General features: G+C 32.4%; 1 protein-coding gene across 1 annotated transcript; it reads left to right on the top strand.

Annotated features, from left to right (window-relative positions):
* The first annotated feature begins 7,843 nt into the window (after positions 1-7,843).
* Positions 7,844-17,950, top strand: LOC124357566 (endocuticle structural glycoprotein SgAbd-1-like). The gene is made up of 4 exons (XM_046809483.1): positions 7,844-7,926; positions 15,427-15,755; positions 15,954-16,209; positions 17,773-17,950. The coding sequence occupies exons 1-4, from the start codon at positions 7,915-7,917 to the stop codon at positions 17,860-17,862; spliced, it is 687 nt and encodes a 228-aa protein (XP_046665439.1). The 5' UTR covers positions 7,844-7,914; the 3' UTR covers positions 17,863-17,950.
* Positions 17,951-20,157: the final 2,207 nt, after the last annotated feature.

The raw sequence follows: 20,157 nt of genomic DNA, 5'->3' as shown, positions 1-20,157 counted from the left end.
CACTGCCATGAAATCTTACTCAATTATCAAATATGTAAATATATCTTGTGGTAAGATATTAGGATATAGATCATCTGCAGACTTAAAATTTTGCATGAAACTCTACTCTTACAAGGACAATAATTAATTCTATTAAGATAACCTTTCAACCATGGAATTTGGCTGAGCGTCAATAAACCACTTAGAACGCTGACACAATTTATTTTTTGCCTGCCGAGTCATTTAAACATCTCTTTTCTGTGTAATATAAGTCTGCCTATCTAACACCACATATTGATAACAAAATGAGTCAAAAGCTTGAAATTGTGCATGTAACCTTAGCAAAGCCTGTTACATAAAGCATAGTATGGCGTACTTCTACATTATTTCTACCTTGTTTTATGAGGTATAAAGGTATTTCTTAAGCATCAAATATTACTTATTTTTATTACTCAATTGGATTTGACCGTAGGCTTATGACAGCATTTTACTTGAGTTAAAAATATATATGTCTAATACATGAACTTAAGAGTTTCTCAACGTGTTATTTCGCTATCTAAACATATTAAGGATATTTCTTCATGAAGCAAATTTCATATTGAAATTTTCAACTCAAATTTTAATCGTAATCTGCAGTACCTCATGCATAAAATTGCGCTTGTCCGCTTATCGTATGTGTCATTTCAGTTACTCTATTGCATAATTTAATGTTTACAAGTTAATCACCCAGTAATAGTTTATTTCACAACTAAAACTAAATTTATGTAATCGGGTAACAGAAATGGTAGTAGTTTTAAGAATATATGCACTTAAACGTAAAATAAATGGTGAATGGTGGTGATCTACTGATCAAATAAATAATACTTTTAAGTGGATAATTGACTGATAAAACTTAAATGGTCTGCTTCATTCGTGTAATAAAATGATTATGAATTGATGGATTTAATCAACTTAATTATTCCCCCGTTTGATAGTTCATCTTTGGTCGTAAACTTCACCTCTCAGCAGTAAAATTTATTTATTAACCGAAAAAGTTTGAGTTGATTTGTTATGTAATGTCATATCTCATCTTTTATTGTAAAAACGATCATGTTTATCAATTCTAAAATACTCGTTCTATGGTACTCCTTTTTCAAGACATCTTATTTATGAAATAAATAACAGTCTACGTGTCTACACTAAGAGCAAGAAAAAGAAGAACACTATTATTTTCGTTATTCTAATTAAAACTTAACTATTTCATAATATTTAACATTAAACTTCTGTATTTCGTTCTAAAAGATTCGTCGTACAATCATACGGCCTAACATTTAAGCTTACTGGATACAATCCAACAATAGTGAATTCTGTTGACAGGCCCTAAATTATAATTTCTGTGAGGCGTCTAAATTTCGATTATCTTAGGTCCTTAATGGGTTTAGGACTGATTCATGTCGATGAGTTTCGTTTGGTTGTGAAGAATAAGTAAATAGCTACATAAGAACGGATTCTGTTCTGAATCAGCATTTTATTGATACCATGCCTCAGTCCACTGCTGATGGAATTAAAAATATTGGAATGTGTATTATAGTAAAGTTATTATAACATATGTCAAAACCAGTGTTGTGGGTACAGTAACCCACGCTGCACAAGAATGGGTGCGTGCACTTATTTTCACTGGGAGAGGATGGATTTATGTTACCTTTTAGCGCAACCATCTATCCATTCCCCAAAGTCCTACACACGTTACCTACTTCAACTCACGTGAGTGGAACACGCACGTAATCGACAAAGATTGTCACAGCGGCTGTTGCCAAAAAGCTCTTTCTTCTTAGCCAATCTTTGTAAGTCCTTATTAATCCAGTCAGAATTGTATACCTAGACCTAGAATACCTAGAATTGTAGTCAGTTAAGACCTAGAATATTTCCTTGGCAATACATTTGCCCAATGGTTAATCAAGAAGTCTCCCAAAGAGAAGAAACCTTCAAAATTATATATTCAACTGTGCTCAAATTAAAATACATTATCTAATGGTGTCATGCTTTCTTACACACAACCAGTATATATGAATACAACTTATATTTTAATATTAAATTATTGAAAAATTCTTCCGTTGTTTCTAGCGATATTTCTTTGCAACTGTTTTCTTACTGAGAATATGTCTCCAACCCAACAAAACCACTTTAATATGGGCAAAAATGACTATTTTTAGACACAGACTAGGGTAGAATAATTCAACCTCTCTCAAAGACTTTCAATTTTGAGATGGTCTTAAAAGCTTTTTTTAACGTAAAGATTGACTGGTAACAAATTTTATAAACATTTTCATTTAACCATCGGAGGTAATGCAGTGTAATGCTGCGGATTGTGTCGAGGCAAACTTGACCGATATTTTGCCTGATCAGAATTCGGAGAAGCTCCGAGCTAAAGAAGCCTGTCGGAATAGTAGACCGTTGACCTATTTACCGTACAGTCTGAGGAAATCGTAGGTTAATGGAAACTTCCAGGGTTAACACAAGCGTCTACCGATCTTATACAATTCATCAACACCTCACGTAGGAAACAGACCTGTCTAGTTTCCAAGAATAGTATCTGAAATCTCTGCCAGAACACAGTCCAACTGAATTAAAATGGTACGCAACACTGTACGTACGAACAACTGTTTGTCTCTCTGGTGAAGATGTTTCTTTTTAATTTATACTGCGTTTTATGACTAGTGAAGAAAATATGATCATAACTTACCTGATTTTACATCTCAGGTGAATACAAAAGGCTCTAATGCATCTACACATTATTAGGTCGTATTTAGCACACGTTGAAAATATGCGTGTATTATTAATTTGCATACATTACATTCGCGTGCTTTCTGGTATTAATCCTAAAGTACGCATTAAACCAAACCTTGTTAGTTCATATTTAGCACATGTTGTTGAAAAGATACGTTTATTACTAATTTGCATACAATATATTTGCGTGGTTTCTGGTACTAATCCTAAAGTACGTATTCAATCAAACCTTGTTAGTTTGTATGTAGCACACGTTGTTGAAAAGAAACTTGTACAGTGTTATACATTTGCATACGATATATTTGCGTACTTTCTGGTAGTAGTTTATATTCTATAGTTACGAGAAATGTGTTCCATTATGGTTCTTTGTTATATTTGTTTAAGCTGAATAGGTATGTGGATAGCGGCATGGGGCTTTAGGATTAGCTTAAGTTAGGTTAGTTGTTATTCCAGCAGATACGTATTTTAGGTACCCATCTACATCTATGTACATCTTAGTATATTTGCTTATCAGCTAGAATAAGTTTTAAATTTAATGGAAAAAATATCACATAATGCATATTAAGTTTAATCCTTTATTTTAAGATAAACTCCCAATGGTTCTTGGTTTAGTTGTTTATATTTTTATGACTTGCCTTTCATGATTTAACATTCTATCTAGTTTTTGTTGAGTTTCCTGTTACACGTTCTCTAATATTAGTAATATAGTTGTTATGGTGCAATAGTTGATACATGGAGGAGACCAGTTAGCAAAGCAAGTAATGAGGAGAAGATTAGAAAGTTGAATAATTTGAGGGTTTAACTGGACCAGATGGCACTCTCTAATAATTAAACGCAATATAAAACTGGTATTTACCATCTGTCAGACGATGCGTTATGTCTCAACTATTATTCATTAATTTAGAATAGTAAATAGGCTTGAGTTAGAGGTATTTATACTTATTCTGACAGTATTTTTTAAGGAATTTCTATAACGTATATCGAGATTTGTTTTATAAATTAACGGTTCTTTCCGTTTCAAATAAATTATAATATGTACTATTTTATTTAAGTAAGAAGAACCTACTATAAAATCTGTATGAAAAACTTACTACAATGGAGAATTTTGCCTCTGAACTTCCATTGGTATATGTATAGTAATATACTTTATAAAGTCATTATGAATGGTGGCGTATTCGAGTTTTGTAATTAGCAGCGCTGCCAGTGACAACTGTAGTAAAATAAGACTCTATCCGAGATTATGTACAAAGAGAACTGTTTAAATGACAAGACCCAAAATTTAGAAGAGTAATTTAAAATTGTAATGTGGGTCGGAATACAAAAAAACACTTGATACAGTTGGCTAGTCTAAAACTTCATCTTCACCAGCTGTAGATACCTTTTAAGAATGAAAACTTGTAAAAAGCAGCAGACTAAGGACTACGGGGATCCGCCTGGGAAAATTTTGTGCAAAAGCGATGATGAAATTTAACGTTTATCTTATTCAAATAAATAAGTGTGAAACACAAGCTTTCAAAAAAATAAATAACCAGGGGTCTAAAACAGCTGGAAGTTTGAGTCAGAATTAGAAACCAAGAGGCTGGGCTCTGCAAAAAAGGTAGCTGACTTAAAAATCCACACTTTCTGAAAGTTTACTTTTAAAATATATAATTTAACTTTCCAAAGAAAGTTTGAAAGCTAGGGCTGTACTAACTGTTTATTACTTCAGTGGTAGCCTACTGAGTGTTTTCATGATATTTGGGTAAGGTTTAGGCCTCTTTTTATCAGGCATTATTTACAATGTTTTGGAATAAATTTTTATAGTTGCTAGAAAAAGTATTCTTAGGAGGGAGAACAAATTTTATAGATAAAACCTAATAAAAGCATGTTATATACAATGTAAATATTATCCATCGTGAAAACGTGAATTGTTTTTTATTGAACACTGTGCAAAACAATTTGACAAATATAAATTTTAAAACTTATTAATAGCATAGACAATCTGACTTTTACCTTTGTCAAAAAATAACATTCCTTCATCACAAATTAGATGAAATACAACTTCGATGTTTTATGGTGTAAAGTGTTGTCACAATACCATAGTTATATTTTTGTTAACAGTAAAGCTATATTAATTTTATTATTGATTCATCCTGTATCGAGAATGTCTGTATGTCTTCGTATGCAGGTCTTTTAGATGTTTAGATAGTCATTACAAAATAGCATTTAGGTTTTTATGAGGTTATTTTCACATTAGTTTAAAAATTTTTAATCTAAAAATAAGGGAGGCGCTTAGAATTGACGGTAGAGGACACTGTCAGCTGAGACTACAAGAAGTAGGCATACAAGCTTTTCAAGTATCCATAATGTTAGTTGAAGTATCTGAGAGTTAGGGATGAACCGTCTTGTATCCAAGAGAGTTGGGGATGAAGAATCAGGGGCACGAAAAAGCGTCTTACCAAGGGCTTAAAGGTAAATTAAACCTATCATAGTATCAGCAATATTGAGTCCCATATGCCAATAAACTCCAAAGGAAACAGGGAATGTTGAAGTTTAGAAAATGAATGGGATGAAAATCAGAGGTCAGCATCCTTGTCCCCATAAGAACCTAAGCTGATAGTTTTTAAGGTAGAAAAGTTTAGCCCAACTTAATAAGATAGTAATATATATATATATATATATATATATATATATATATATATATATATATATAAACTTTAACTAACAAACAATTTTGATAACCTACTTCAGTCTTTGTAGACATAGATTTTTGGAAGCATGCATAAGAAATTTTCAGATTACGTTTCTTGCGAATCTTGAAATAACGTGGGCCAAACATTTCTGATTTCATAAGTGAAATGTTATATACAGGGTGAATTTAAGTAAGTGTCGAAAAATTTTTTGGGTGATACTACTCAGTATTATAGACCAAAATATGAAAATAAAAAATCCCTATCCCATCCTATCTTTTAACTACGACCAATTTCGCTATTTTGTTAAAAAAAAAATCATGTTTTGTTTCAATAAAACTCAATTTCCTCCATTATTTTTAATGTATTTTTAATTCTGAATCCATTTTTTGAAATCTACTCAAAATTTTACATGGGCATAATGGAGAAAAACTGTCTTGAAAATAAGTTTGATACAAACAAATTGCTAATAAATCAAATTCTTAAGTTTTCGGCAAAAAACATGAAAAAAGATATTAGACCCGAGGAATTAAATGAAGTTAATTTTCTGAAGAGAGGCCAATACCACAAAAAACTTGCCATAATGCAACGTTTACTTTTATTTTCATCTTCTACTCGTTATTAAAGAATCAGTATTGGAAAACCAAGGTCTACTTAAAATATCACGGTGCCAAATAACCAGTCAAAATTGTGTTTTAATTCAATAATAAATCAAACATAGGATAAACACATAAAGAACAGTTACAAAAAAGAATAATAATCATAAAAGTAAGTAATCTACAAATTGTTTTCAAATTGCCTGCGTCCGTTTCTAATGCAGGCTCTCGCACGCTTCCTCATGGCCCAAACCGTCACGTTCAAAGATAACTTGTTACGCAACTATTTGGACAGCTAACTCAATCCGGTTTCTTAAGTCTTACCCAGAGTTTACAGTGGTCGAGTAAACTTCCTGTTTCATAGTCCCCCAAACAAAGAATTCCATAGGAGATAGGTCAGGAGATCTGGCCGGCCAAGCTACAGTTCCAGCGCGACCTATCAATGTCGGGTAATTGTCCTTTAAAACCACTGACGCACTTCATTGCTGAAATGAGGAGGAGCACCGTCCTGTTGGAAAACTATGTTGGCCCTCTGATTTTGGTCCATATCAAGTCCATCCAGAAGTGTGGACAAGGTATGCTGTAAAAGGTCCAAGTAAACTCCACTATTTAAGGTTCCTTGAAAAATGTGGGGACCCACAAGTTGGTTTCCGATGACTCCTGCCCATACGTTGAGATGAAAACATTTTTGAAAGGAACTTTCTCTTGAAGCCTCTGGGATTTTGTTCGGCCCAATGGTGCATGTTATGCGTGTTAAAAACACCAGCCCCTAGTGAAGGTAGACACATAGGTGTAACAAAATGTTTCTCAAAAAATGATATAGTTCAATATCACTATTGAGAGCAGCCAGCGACAGAACTCTACTCTTAGACCAAAGTCATTTGGTTCTAATGCTTCTTTTTTGTAACTTTTCTTTATGTGTTTATCCTATGTTTGATTTTATTATTGAATTAAACACAATTTTGATTGGTTATTTGGCACCGTGATATTTTAAGTAGACCTTGTTTTTCAATACTGATTCTTTAAATAACGAGTAGAAGATGAAAAAAATAAAAGTAACGTTGCATTATGTCATTTTAAAAGCCCACAAAATGGGCAAGTTTTTTGTGGTATTGGCCTCTCTTTCAGAATTAACTTCATGTAATTCCTCGGGTCTAATATCTTTTTCATGTTTTTGCCGAAAACTTAAGAATTTGATTTATTAGCAATTTGTTTGTATCAAACTTATTTTCAAGACAGTTTTTTCTCCATTATTCCCATGTAAAATTTTGAGTAGATTTCAAAAATGGATTCAGAATTAAAAATACATTAAAAATAATAATGGAGGAAATTGAGTTTTATTGAAACAAACATGATTTTTTAACAAAATAGCGAAATTGGTCGTAGTTAAAAGATAGATGGGATAGGGATTTTTTATTTTCATATTTTGGTCTATAATACTGAGTAGTATCACCCAAAAAATTTTTCGACACTAACTTAAATTCACCCTGTATTTTCAAGCTTATTTATTTTTATTACTAAGTTAGTACATATGACCTCACACTAACCCATGGAGGGTCTGCTGAGAGGTCCTGTTTGATTTGCCACAATGTAAACGATTATCGCACAAGTTGGCTGAGAAAGTGCCTCAGACCATACTCCTACTTGAGTCTCTTCGCTCGTATTGCACTCAAATTTGCATTTCAAATCGTTACTAGATAATTGGGGTGGGTTTTATTTTGGCGGGAGATGCTTTCTCCCACTCCCCACCCGGCCGCTAAATTAACGCGCCGCCGTGACCGCAGAATAAGGCTCGGCTCGCCGGGGAAAAGCGATTTAAATTGTTCACCCCGATGTTGACGGATCACGTATATATACGCTGGGAGGATCCGCCGCACTTACACTACTGCAGCGGACACTGCATCATGAGGACCTTGGTACGTTATCACGGCCACCTTTTACTTCCTGTTTCTCATTTTTGGCAAGGTTTTAATTTCACTACATTTATAATTTTACCAATACGTCTGGTTTTAAAACGTTTGCTGGGTTTTAATTTAACTGTACATATGTTTAAGTGTTTAGAATTGTTGATGATAATTAACTGAAAAGACTAAGTAAAATGCTTAAATGTACTTTTTTTGGATATCTGAGTTAACGTAAACTTCAGTATTTATAGGAATACCGTGCATAGCTAATATTTATTTACATTCTTTTCATTTATACGTTTGTCGGAAACTAATTTATGGTTGAGTGCCTGGTATATAATGTATTGAATGTAATCTTTATATCAATTTTTACTATTACCTAAAACACGTTTAAAAAAACTGATGTAAATTTTATAATAGTATTATTTTATTGAAATATTAAGCTGAATACATATAACTGTTAGATTGGTATGTTTATTTGTTTTGTTTTTAGTTTATCAAAATAAATTTTGGGGTTTTATATATTGGTATCGTATTAGCATACTTAGGTTTTTGATCTATCTAAAGTTTCATTGATCTATCAAAATTACCTGTATGTATTATTGCATGTCATATTTATCAATATTACCAAAGGAAATATTATGGTTTTATTTTGGACCTAAACAAAATAAGTGCAAAACTTAAAATAAGTTTTATAATACGATACAATATGATCAAAACTCATACAGTAATAGTTATTATAGAATAAGGATATCTTACTCAACGAATATTTTAGGTTGTTAGTTAGTGATTGCTTCAATACCCATAAATAACCTATACAGAATTTAGTTTGTATTAAATTTTTCTGTGTAGTTCACATACTTAAAAATATATACTTTTTTACGTAGACACTCGAAACCATTTTACAAAAATACTTTTATTTTAAAAACTACATAAACTTCCATTCACTGCAGTTAATTTTGACAATCATATGACAACTAGTCTTAATGTTTTCAAGAGTAAATTCGAAGTGTGAACTTAATTTATTTTGTAATAAGCATTAATTTATTGAAATTAATATTAAAATTTAATTTTTTACTATTTTTATATGGTGTATATTGTTTTCCAATCTCACCAAGAACTTGAATCCGAATTGAGTATAACAATATAATATAAATATAAAACTGTATAGATCAATATTAAAAACTATTAAAAGGGTCAAATGGCTGCAAGCAAAAAAATCTTGAAGAAACAGATTTATAAAGTTCAATAATAATAAACCCTTACTAATAGCTTTCAATACTATACTGTTACCGGCAGTTTCACACGCAATTTTCAAAATCGAAGTCCTTATAATAGCTAGTAAAAACACTTATGATATAATACAGAGTCCTATAAAACTTAAGTAGGCTTACTTCTGGTACATATTATTTCCATGTTCATGCTTAAGAGTATCAGAGTTCATCGTAACTCTTATTTCATGTTTTGCACATGTAGGAGCATTTCGATAGTTTATATTTCTTACGTCCCAGCTGAGTCTACTGTGAACTAATACATAGATCTCGGAAACCTACTTCGGCCAAAAAGTGTATACTTAAATTCTTGTAATGTACTTCTGGGCTAAGATATTTCCAATGTGATAATGTCATAATATCATGATCCTTGTTTCCCCTAATAATAAAAAATATCTAAATACGTAGGTCTGAGAAGCCTATTTCGGATAAAAGGTGTCTCCTTCTGACCGTATAAAATCATGCACAGTCCCACAATTGAGTTTGTCTTATTAACTGATCAAACACTGATCTACTTTGAATCTAATGCAGTTGGGTTTGCTTTGTTGTACTTCCTATCTATTATCGGTATAAGTTGTCATTCTGATTTTGTTTATACAACTTCCAAAAAATCGTTCTTATGGTTTTGTGTTGTGATTTCTTGTTGTTTTTTGGTCTGTAGTCTGGAAAATAATGGCTCGTTGAGACAATCTAGTGCTTTTTTCTCTGTTTTACCATAAGCCACTGTTAAAAAGCCATATCACAATGTCAAAAATAGACACCAGTTTGGAGTACCCTATATGAAACATCCACAGCTTTGTCTATCATAGTTTATTTTGTACCAGAGTTTAAGTTGTATTTACAATGCACTCGTTGTTGCAAATTTTTTTTAATTGTACTACTGATCAAGCACTATACAATTAATACTTTATAAGGTTTAAATGTAAAAATCTGTGTCAGCCTATTTGTTGAACTTTATCCGAAAGTGTAGAAAGCTGTTTAATGTCAGTTAAATTTGGATTATGATACATAAATACTAAGCTCTTTTCAGAATTCCAATAATACAGGTAATTTTTCTGATATTTATTTTCTTATAGTTATTTCATGATTTTCAAAAAAATTTGTACAAAAAGAATTAGCCGAATTGGTGCAGCCCTTGTCGATATCAGCGTCACATATTTCAATTCACGTTTATTTATTTCCTTAACACAAAATATCCAATAAATTATTTAGTCACTTTAATTTAATTTATTAATGAAACACTGGATGATGCTTTAAAATATTCAGATGATGTAACGGTAAACTCTTGCCCAACACTGTGCAAATTTGCATGCCAGACTATCAGTTATAAGACTAGAAATTTGGTCAGATTCCTTTGAGTTAAAAATAGCCAACAAGATGATGTAATCAATAATGACGTATGCGACTAACATCCTAATTGGTAGGCAGACAAATGACCGGGAGGGTCCCATATTGCACCAACCGTGTCAGTAGCGCACCTACAATCCCACAACCAGTTTCTTGCGTAACACTTGCACTAACAGCCATCTTCTTTTAATAGCAGTGAAAGCCTTGGCCACATTTTGCCATCGTACACCACCCTCTTCCTGATTGGGAGTGTCCATCTCCTGTTATATACTCGTACTTCGACTTAATTTCGGCAAGTCAGTCTTGATTTATAACTCTCACAGTGTTTATTGTCAGGAGAAACCAAGTATCATTCTAAAAGAAAATTTAAACTAATAATAGTAAGTACTTGAAATATCTTAATCTAGACTTCCTAATTTGTAATTGGGTGAGCGTAGCCTATCACTCCAGGGGCTGAAAATAGCTTTTCTAACTGGCCGAACTTTCTATACTTTCTATCTATATGATCATCGACAAAATATCTTGAGGAAGAATCAACCTATTGATTGAAAATTTCACAAAAAGATTTTTTCCTTTATAAACAGTCAAGTTTGATGATGGTGCATATTACTCCTTAGGGTTTGGCTGATCGTATGAGACCATTTTAATTTAGTTCTATGAGAAACATTTGTGGCAACGGAAAAATCGCAGAATAAATATTTTTGGTGAGAAAAATTATGACATTTTAACGTGTGATATAGTAACTAACACGTAGTCTAGCTCTCAGAATCAAATTAGCTGTAAACTTAAAATTTCCCATGCAACTACATGGAAACCTGTTAAGCGATATGCTGTGCAGCGTACTTTTACCTTGCCATTTATTAGCTGTCCTCATTCAGCAATTCTTTTTAGTTTCGAAGTAAGACTAACGTTCTAATAAACGAGTGTAGTTAGTTAAATTTTTTAACTGAAATCATAAAACCATGTGTTCTTAAAAAAATAAATAAACGTGCAATGGAGTATCGAAGGCCTAAGAGAACTCTCCGAAAGTCTTACCTTTTGACGCAACATTCATAAGATTTATTTTGGACTTAAGGGGACCCATGTATTCCTAATATCTGCCTATGTATCCGCAATAATAAGCCTATGACATTGTACATAATTAACAATTTATGCTGAAGACAATGCCATATAAAACATATAAAAATCTTTGAAATAACTTGCTTAACTTGTATTGCTGGGAAATGCAAGTTCTGATTATAATGTCCACACGCTCAAAATTACTCCTGTCATCACCAGCCGAAAGTACACGCTTAGAGTTACTCGCCCCTGTTTCAACAGGAACACTGCCATGTTTCTAACTACAGACCAATTAGTGCTCGTACACACAGAGTTGGAATGTAATTTATAATTGTAGCATTAGCCTAAGACGTCGCGGCTAGACGGGACGAGAGTGGGTGATGCAAAACGCTGCGCAGATGACCTGGCACGACCCGGTACCGCACAAATGGCACGGGTACATTGCGCTGTCTGGGCCTGGCCGAGCCACTCAGTGAAGGTTCCAACTCGTGATATACCTGATGTTATCTACTTACTATAAATATCCCAATCACTTTCGTCATGAATACAGATTGATTTACGTAATGTTACAAGCAACACTGCAACATCCGAGTGGGTTAATGGCAAAAAGCTTCCACTTCCGTGGCACTTGTGGCAATTTTGTTGCAATCAGTCTAATTTATTTTAAAAATCTCTAAGTAACTTCTGATTATTATAAAATCCGGGTTCATAAAAATGTTAAACATTTTTAATTGAGTTTGAAAAGATCCAAATAGAAAAATAATGGTTTTTCAGATTTTAGTCAAACCTAAAAATATAACTTTTGTATTAGCACTTGAGTATGTTAGGAACTCTGCAATGCTGAAGTGAGAAAAGGCAAACACTTCAAGTCGGGTTTGCCAATGAAATTTACTGCAAGGTTTCAACCAAAACAAATATACGTTTGTATTATTGATGTCTAATGTGTGCCATTTTCTTTAAAAGCTCTTAATTTCAATGGTTTTCTTTCAGAAAAATCAAATTTGGTGTAAAACTAATAATTTTTTATCGGAGATGTTTCTCGACTGTTATTTTTCTATAATAAAATAGTTTAAAAGCTGAAGATGACAAAAAAGTTCAAAATGTAGGCGCTGCACAAAGAGAAAGGTGAGCTAGATATAAATTCAACTTTAAAAAACATTTCATTGATACAATCAATTAAGTAAAATTAGTAAAAGTTCAATGTCATGGCACTTTCAAAACACTGACTTGACTGTGATTATTTCCAAAGCCCATTTACCGAGCGTAGCAAGCCGGAACTGAACCAAAAAGTGATAAATTAGTAATTTGATTTAGGATTTCAAATTATTTTACAAGAATGTTTAACTTTTTGGTTGTAATGTTCGTGTTTTTTTTTATTTTATTGGCCTCAGAACCAGATTGATTCTCTTAGGAAACAGTATACAAATGTACAACAGTACATCCTTATTCAAAATGCCTACACCAAGATACAATGCACCTATAAACATTCATGGGCAGTACCAGATGTACGTAACGTACGAGTATAAACATTGGCCTTTCACGGAAGAAAGTCGCCACTGGCACTGAGTCAACCAGACTCATAGAGTACGACACATTCGTGAACTCACACAATTCCACTCGTCACTTTCACCGGCTCTCAGTCCACATGAGCCTGCGCCCAGTCATTAGTGACATCACCTGTCTAGTGAGTCTGCACCGCACTTAAATCCCACTCAGAATCAGATTAAACTGTGTGAACTTATCTTCAGGCTGATTCCCGTGTTATGTACCGAGCGCACTATGTTGAGATGACTAAGACAATGGTGCATAATAATCCAGTTATGATGGAATTTAGATTAATATGAATAAATCGAATTTGGTAACTGTTCCTTAGGATTACCAGACAGGTTTATTACTATTTATGCCTCTCTAACTCTGTCTATTACTGTCTCAAATATCTTTGTAATTTAGAAGAACAATATTTATGGCCATTGAATGGAGTGCCAATCATTATTGTTTACCTGCCAGCCCATAATTACTCCTTAAGAAAAAGAAACAACCTAATCCTACCCTGCCATAAAACATCTTTTTTTTGAAAAACAAAGTCTTTACTCCTGCATCCGCCTTTTTAACTCTTTGCCATCCTGCTTGAAAATTGTTGTGGACGATAGGGAATTTCAAAATCGTCTGAAAAATTTCTTATTTCGAGAGAATATTACAGTGTCCGGGAATACGTTGAGGATAATAAATTGTAGATCACTCCTGTTATATTGATTTGGTCTTGTTGTGTTTGATCTGTCAGTAGTCTATACTTTAAGTTAGGATATTATAATTTTCTTGACGAATGCCTATGCATGTTATGTTTTTGGCAATAAATGAATTGATTGATTGATTGATTTCACAATAAAAATTGTTGTAAAAATATAATTTATCTAAGCAAATAGTAACAATTTAATTTAAAGGTATCCTGGAGTCCCTCAGTAACTTTTAAACCTTGTTCAATTTCATTAAGTTATAACATTACCCGAAGATCTAGAAATAGATTACAGAATTCGTCCTCTGCCCTACTAAAACCAAGTGGTGAGATGTTACAAATATTATAGGGATAACGCTATAGAGTATTATCACAAATAATTATACATACTGACAAGATGAAACAATAACATCCATCTAACAATTTCTACTCACTGTTTTAATTAACGAAAACTCTAACTTCAGTTGGATGCTACTTTTAATGGAGGTAACACTCGTAACCTTTTATCATTATTCTCATTTTATCTAGAGTTTTTAAAATGGGGTGTAACATGAATATGTTACTGTTAAAAATATTTGACTTTTTATTACAAACGTTGACTTTATGGGTACGATAAAAATTTTCTAACAGTAACCCCATTGTACACGCCTCATTGTAAAAATTCTTAAGTAAGGATGAATTAAACGGTGAAAGCTGCTCTATTGAATTTAAAGTTTTATGTTTTTCACACGTTTTTATTTATAATAAAGTTATAGGAATTTAGTTTTCTTGTTGTTCGTTTTTTATAAAAGGCAATTATTTGAGATATTAAACAATCACTCATCTTGATTCTGATTAGGTATTTAAGTAAGTATCAGTTGACCTTCCGTACTATCTATTTTGGTTGGGGAGATAGAGAGAAAGAGATAGATACATTACAAACGTCCTCAAACTATAATATAATGGTTACTAAATAATAAAAATTTATAAGTGTAATCAATCATTGCAAATGTAATAAGAATCATTCCACTGATTATGGTATCGATCTTAAATATAGCAAATATAGATATTTTATATGTAATTTAGGAGAACATTGACTCATAATGGAGATAAGCAAAATAATATATAAGAGATTTTCTTCTCTCTTTACAAATATTTTAGGAAGATCCCAATCCAGCAATAACACATCTTGACAAAAGAAATTGCATCATTAAACTAGAGTTGTAAGAACTCTATATCAAATTAAACCAAATTATTTATTGTTCAAAGACATTTACATGCATATTAAACTACTATTGAGGTAACTATAGGCTTAATAGATTATAAAAATTAATTATAATAACTCTTCCATAATCTACAAATACTCCTAATGGAGTTTTGAATCTATGACAAATTTTAACAGAGCTCATGTAATATTAAAGATCTAGATCTAAAATAATGTTCCTCTAAATTAAAAAAGGTAACTTATTTTAGGTCATATTTTTGTCACTGGCTTTTTATCATTTCTTTGTATAAAGCTAACTAATGAAATATTTGTCCAACTACATATTTCTATTGTCTATTAATTTATGCTTGATATTATTTATATTATAATAATATAATAATATTATTTGGTGTTACCAGGTAATATTGGTGTCTTGTCTGTGTGGCTTGGCAATGAGCCAGAGGCGGTTAGCCAAACCCATCCCTCTAGGCTTCAACCCTAACCCCTACTCCCCTCAGTACAGTCCTAAACCACCTGCCCCTACGGTTCCTACTCAGTATGACCCAGAACCGGCTCAGCAGTACGATCCATCTGCCAACTCCGTGGCGTACTCTACTCCCGCGCCGTTCAGCGTGGCCCCCCGACAGAACTACGACAGCAACTCAGTCAGGAATAAGGACTACGTCACCCCCATCCCCATCATCAGATTTGACAAGGAACAAAGCATCGACGGCAGTTACCGTGCCAGGTACGTGATTGTTATATCAAACGTACTTTCATGTCATAATGTAACTTTAGTTCAGTAATTATCTTTATAATCTAAGAAAAATTGGTACAAAAATGTGATATGAATATCTTAAGACATGACGTTAATAATATATTTGTCTGAGTTGATTTGAAAAAGTATCATGTATACATAATATATCATTCTTTTTTCCTGCTCCAGCTATGAGACCGGAAACAACATTGTAGCAGAGGAAACAGGTTTCCTGAAGAACGTCGGGGTAAAGGACCAGGAGGCGCTGGTACAACACGGTAGCTACTCCTACACTTCCCCTGACGGTACAGTTATCACCGTCACCTACACTGCTGATGAGGGTGGCTTTAGAGCGGAGGGTGCGCATCTCCCCACACCTCCCCCCGTGCCTGAGGAGATACAGAAGTCGCTTGATCTCATCTATGAGAATATCAGGTTACAACAGGTAGGCTTAACTTGATGTATAACAACATATAATAAACTACGAAAGTAAACATGACTGAACCTTAAATTAAAAGAAATACTGTTTCCATATTAATTTCTCCGGTGAAAATTAAATAAAGGTAATAAATTTGAACGTTTTTACAATTATAGTGATTAAACCAGTGACACATATAAGTAAACTCAATATACCATTAATATGCAAAGTAATATAGCATAATAACTTTTTATTTTATTTTCCTGTAATACTAAAGAACCATATACATTTGTGATGGAAAACTCCCAAATAAGATGGCAAATGTAAGTAGGCATATATTTGGAGCCATTAATTTAATATACATTCTAGAAAAAAGGCATAAACTCAAATATTATTTTAGGAGGAAACATTTCAGACAAATACTCCGCAATCTTATGACATGTATTGCATTGCAGGGAAGTGGAAATTGTGATATTAAAATAGTAATGTTTTTGGTATTTTTATGGTCTCAAAAATTCTAAAAAGCAGGCTATGAACATACTGTATTATTATGAAACAATATTAAATATTACAGTTATTTTATACAAATGTCATGGTTTTTCTTGATTTTGAAGCGTGCACTCCTTTTTTAATGTTATAATATGACACTTAAAACAGTAGTCATCTTGAACAGCTCATCTAAAAAATATAGCGAGTTTCCTTAAAAAGGACTCTCTCCCAAAGAATGTGTGAATTTGTATTTTCATTTAACACAATTTAAATTTTCATACTATTATATGGTAAATTATTTTAACTAAATTATATTACTAACCGAAGCAAATCTTTGACATTTCAGTAAGAGTCCAAGACCCAAGAGATCAATTGCATTGTAAAAGCATAAAGCCTTATTGTATTTGAAAACGATAGAGAAATTTTCTCCATAAACGAAATCGATTGTCAGTAATGTTAATTTTTGTGGAGCTCAAAATGGGAAGGTATAAAAAGCGTTAAAATATGGAATCCAAATTTTCTTAGACACTCTTAAAATCAATCCTAATACTTAAGAAAATGTAGGATAAGCATACAAAAATCATAAAGTAGCTGTTTTCAGCGTCCTTATCTACTTGATCTACATTTATACAACTATAATTTTTGTGCCTGATGGACGATTCTCAATGTATAAAGCTAGTCTGTAAAAGTATAGTCTGTTCCATCATCAAAAAAATCATTTCATACATTTCATATTATTATTTTTCATGTATTTTTTCATATCAATACCCTCAAACCTCAATACCTGCAACAAATTTAGCGTGTCTGAAGGTCGATTTCCTGCTTATGAAAATACCTCAATGTATTCACGAAAAATGGGTTGTTGCTTCTACAGTAAAAATTGGCTCAGAATCTTGGACTATAAGTATAGTCCACTGGAACTTATTTACAAGACAAGAAAATTGATAATTGATATACGTAAATTATACTATTAACTTTTACCTTGCACAAGTACAATGTGTTATTTGGTATTTTAACACTTTTAGGGCAATGAGAATTAAGATCATTTAGATTTCATAATCAATACATACATGTTTACTATACAACCTATATTATTTTCAGGAAGCCGCAGCGAAAGATCCAAAACTCTACAAAGCACTTCAAGAGCAAGAAGAGGGATTCGCCGATAATTACCCTCAAAATTATAGATAGTCCTTTAATGTGATTAAATAATTAATTTATGTTGACTGTTATTCTGTGAATAGTGTGTAAGTAATAAATGTACAAATTTTAAAAGCTACAAAATGTTTTTTTAATCCTAAGTTGTGTCCGATATCAAATTATTATAATTTTCCCTTAAAAAGCAGTTTAGAAGTACTGCAATGCAACTAAAGGTCAAATAGGTTGGTAATATCAACCTAAATTGATTACTTGTTTCTTTTTACCATAATCTATAAATAAGACAATTTTAAGAACTATTGTACTACTTCGCTTTTTAAACTTAAAATCAAAAATAACAATATTTATATGTAAAAACAAAAAAATATTCAAATACCTTTAGATAGGTATTGCATATTTTTACATGTACGTTTACATGAATGTGACGAGAAAACTCTGAGTAAACCTATACATACTGAGTATTATGTGGAAGCCAATCGTACGACATTTTTGAGTAGGTTACCTACATATACGACTAAGTTATCTTAATAATTTCATGAAAAGTTGGAACGTATAATTTAACTTACATTTATTGTATTCACAGCAAGTTAAGTGGTAACAGGCGTTGTATTTTCTCACTATAGTTTGTTGATTGGGACTACTGATGTAAAATAGGGTGGCCGGAGCCTGGTTTACACATACGTTAATATTATTGGACACGTTTTTATTAACTGGCTTCCTGGCTTGTCGAAGGTACATGCTTAATCTATTTTTAAATTATTTAAAAAGAAACAGAAACATACAATATTGAGCATAACTCAGAACCTTATGGAAGTACAATACCCACTAATATCAGTGATTGGAATCATTATGTCTATTATTACGCCCTTCTGCCATCTGAAAATCAATAGATGTATATCTCTAAGATGCTATTCAGTTGCATTCACGTGCATTCAGGTCTGAAGCCAGATTATTTTTTATTTCACAGTTATTTTTATTACTGTTACAATCATTAATATGCAATTTGTTCTAGTATCCTGTTTCAATGTAGGATAAATCATTTTACTCTTTTTATTACCCTGTTTAAGAAATATATTTTCATTAATTTAATTATTTTTTAACGCTAATGACAAAATTTTCATAGTTTTCTTACACGAAGTAGTGTTCAAAACAACTATCTTTAGGATATTTCGCGTCAACATAATATACAAGTCACTTTCAAAATTACCTTTTAGTTAATTGCTTATAAAAATATAATAAATGTTGTATACAAAACGTTGTATTTGAAGTGGGAGTTGAAGCACCTAGGGCTTAGAAGATGCTATGATAATACAGCACATCTTTAATGAGACGTTAATCTGTAGAATATCTCGGTTTACTGCACATGATACACGAGAGTCTTATCTACTTATGTTCTAAAAATGACTAAGATCATTTTAATTTGAGAGTTGCTGCTCTCCACCTTACGTAAAACGCTGGCAAAGAACATGTCAATTCCATCCCTCCAAAAAAGATGCACGGAAACCACAGGTGTGTCAATGTTCTCAGCCTATAAAACCTCCAGATTCCCCGTGAGGCCCACTATAAGCTCAAAATGTCTGGAAAATCAGAGTTTTCAAGGCTCCAAATTGATAAATTCCCATACACTTAAAGGTTCCGAATACTTCAATAGTTTGCTTATGGGAACAACAGCTCAGAGAACTCCAATCTCTAACAGTAACCTTCCCCATAAACTTTATTTTTTTGTAAGCTTCTTACGTCTAAGTTGTAGGCTCTGGAAATTTCAATGTTTAACAATTTTCCTGCCTCTGATAACTTTTAAACCATGGAAGACTCAACTTATAGAAGCCTTCAGCCTATAAAACTTTGGGTAAATACAAATCCCCGTCTTTGAAGAGCCTCAGGCTTAGGAATCTGCTGACCATTTGAAGTCTGCAGTCTTACAATGCATTTTAGTGATACCCAAAAGATGGAACATAATGGAACTCCTATTTTGAGTATCACTACCTTTGAATCCATGGCTAACTTAAATAATTATGTGACTTGAATGTAAATTGAATAAAAATGTGTTCTTGAGAGCACGTGTTTGTAAGACATTTGTGTTGCATATACATACAGGTTTCTCCGATTTTCATGGAAGGCACACATGTCTCCAACAAAGTTTTCATGACATTGATATTTAAATTCTATCCATAAGATATCCATAACATTTTCTAACTTTGAACTTCCCACCTCCTTAGCTCGTAAAGTACTAAAAAGTACGCTTTGGTTATAAGTTGGAAAGTAAGCTTAATTGTGTTATAATTTAGATACAAATTTTCATTATATCCACACATTTATAAGATATGC

This window comes from Homalodisca vitripennis, chromosome 3 (assembly GCF_021130785.1).
Source record: "Homalodisca vitripennis isolate AUS2020 chromosome 3, UT_GWSS_2.1, whole genome shotgun sequence".
Classification (NCBI taxonomy): domain Eukaryota; kingdom Metazoa; phylum Arthropoda; class Insecta; order Hemiptera; family Cicadellidae; genus Homalodisca; species Homalodisca vitripennis.
This window is presented reverse-complemented; position numbering and strand designations above follow the sequence as displayed.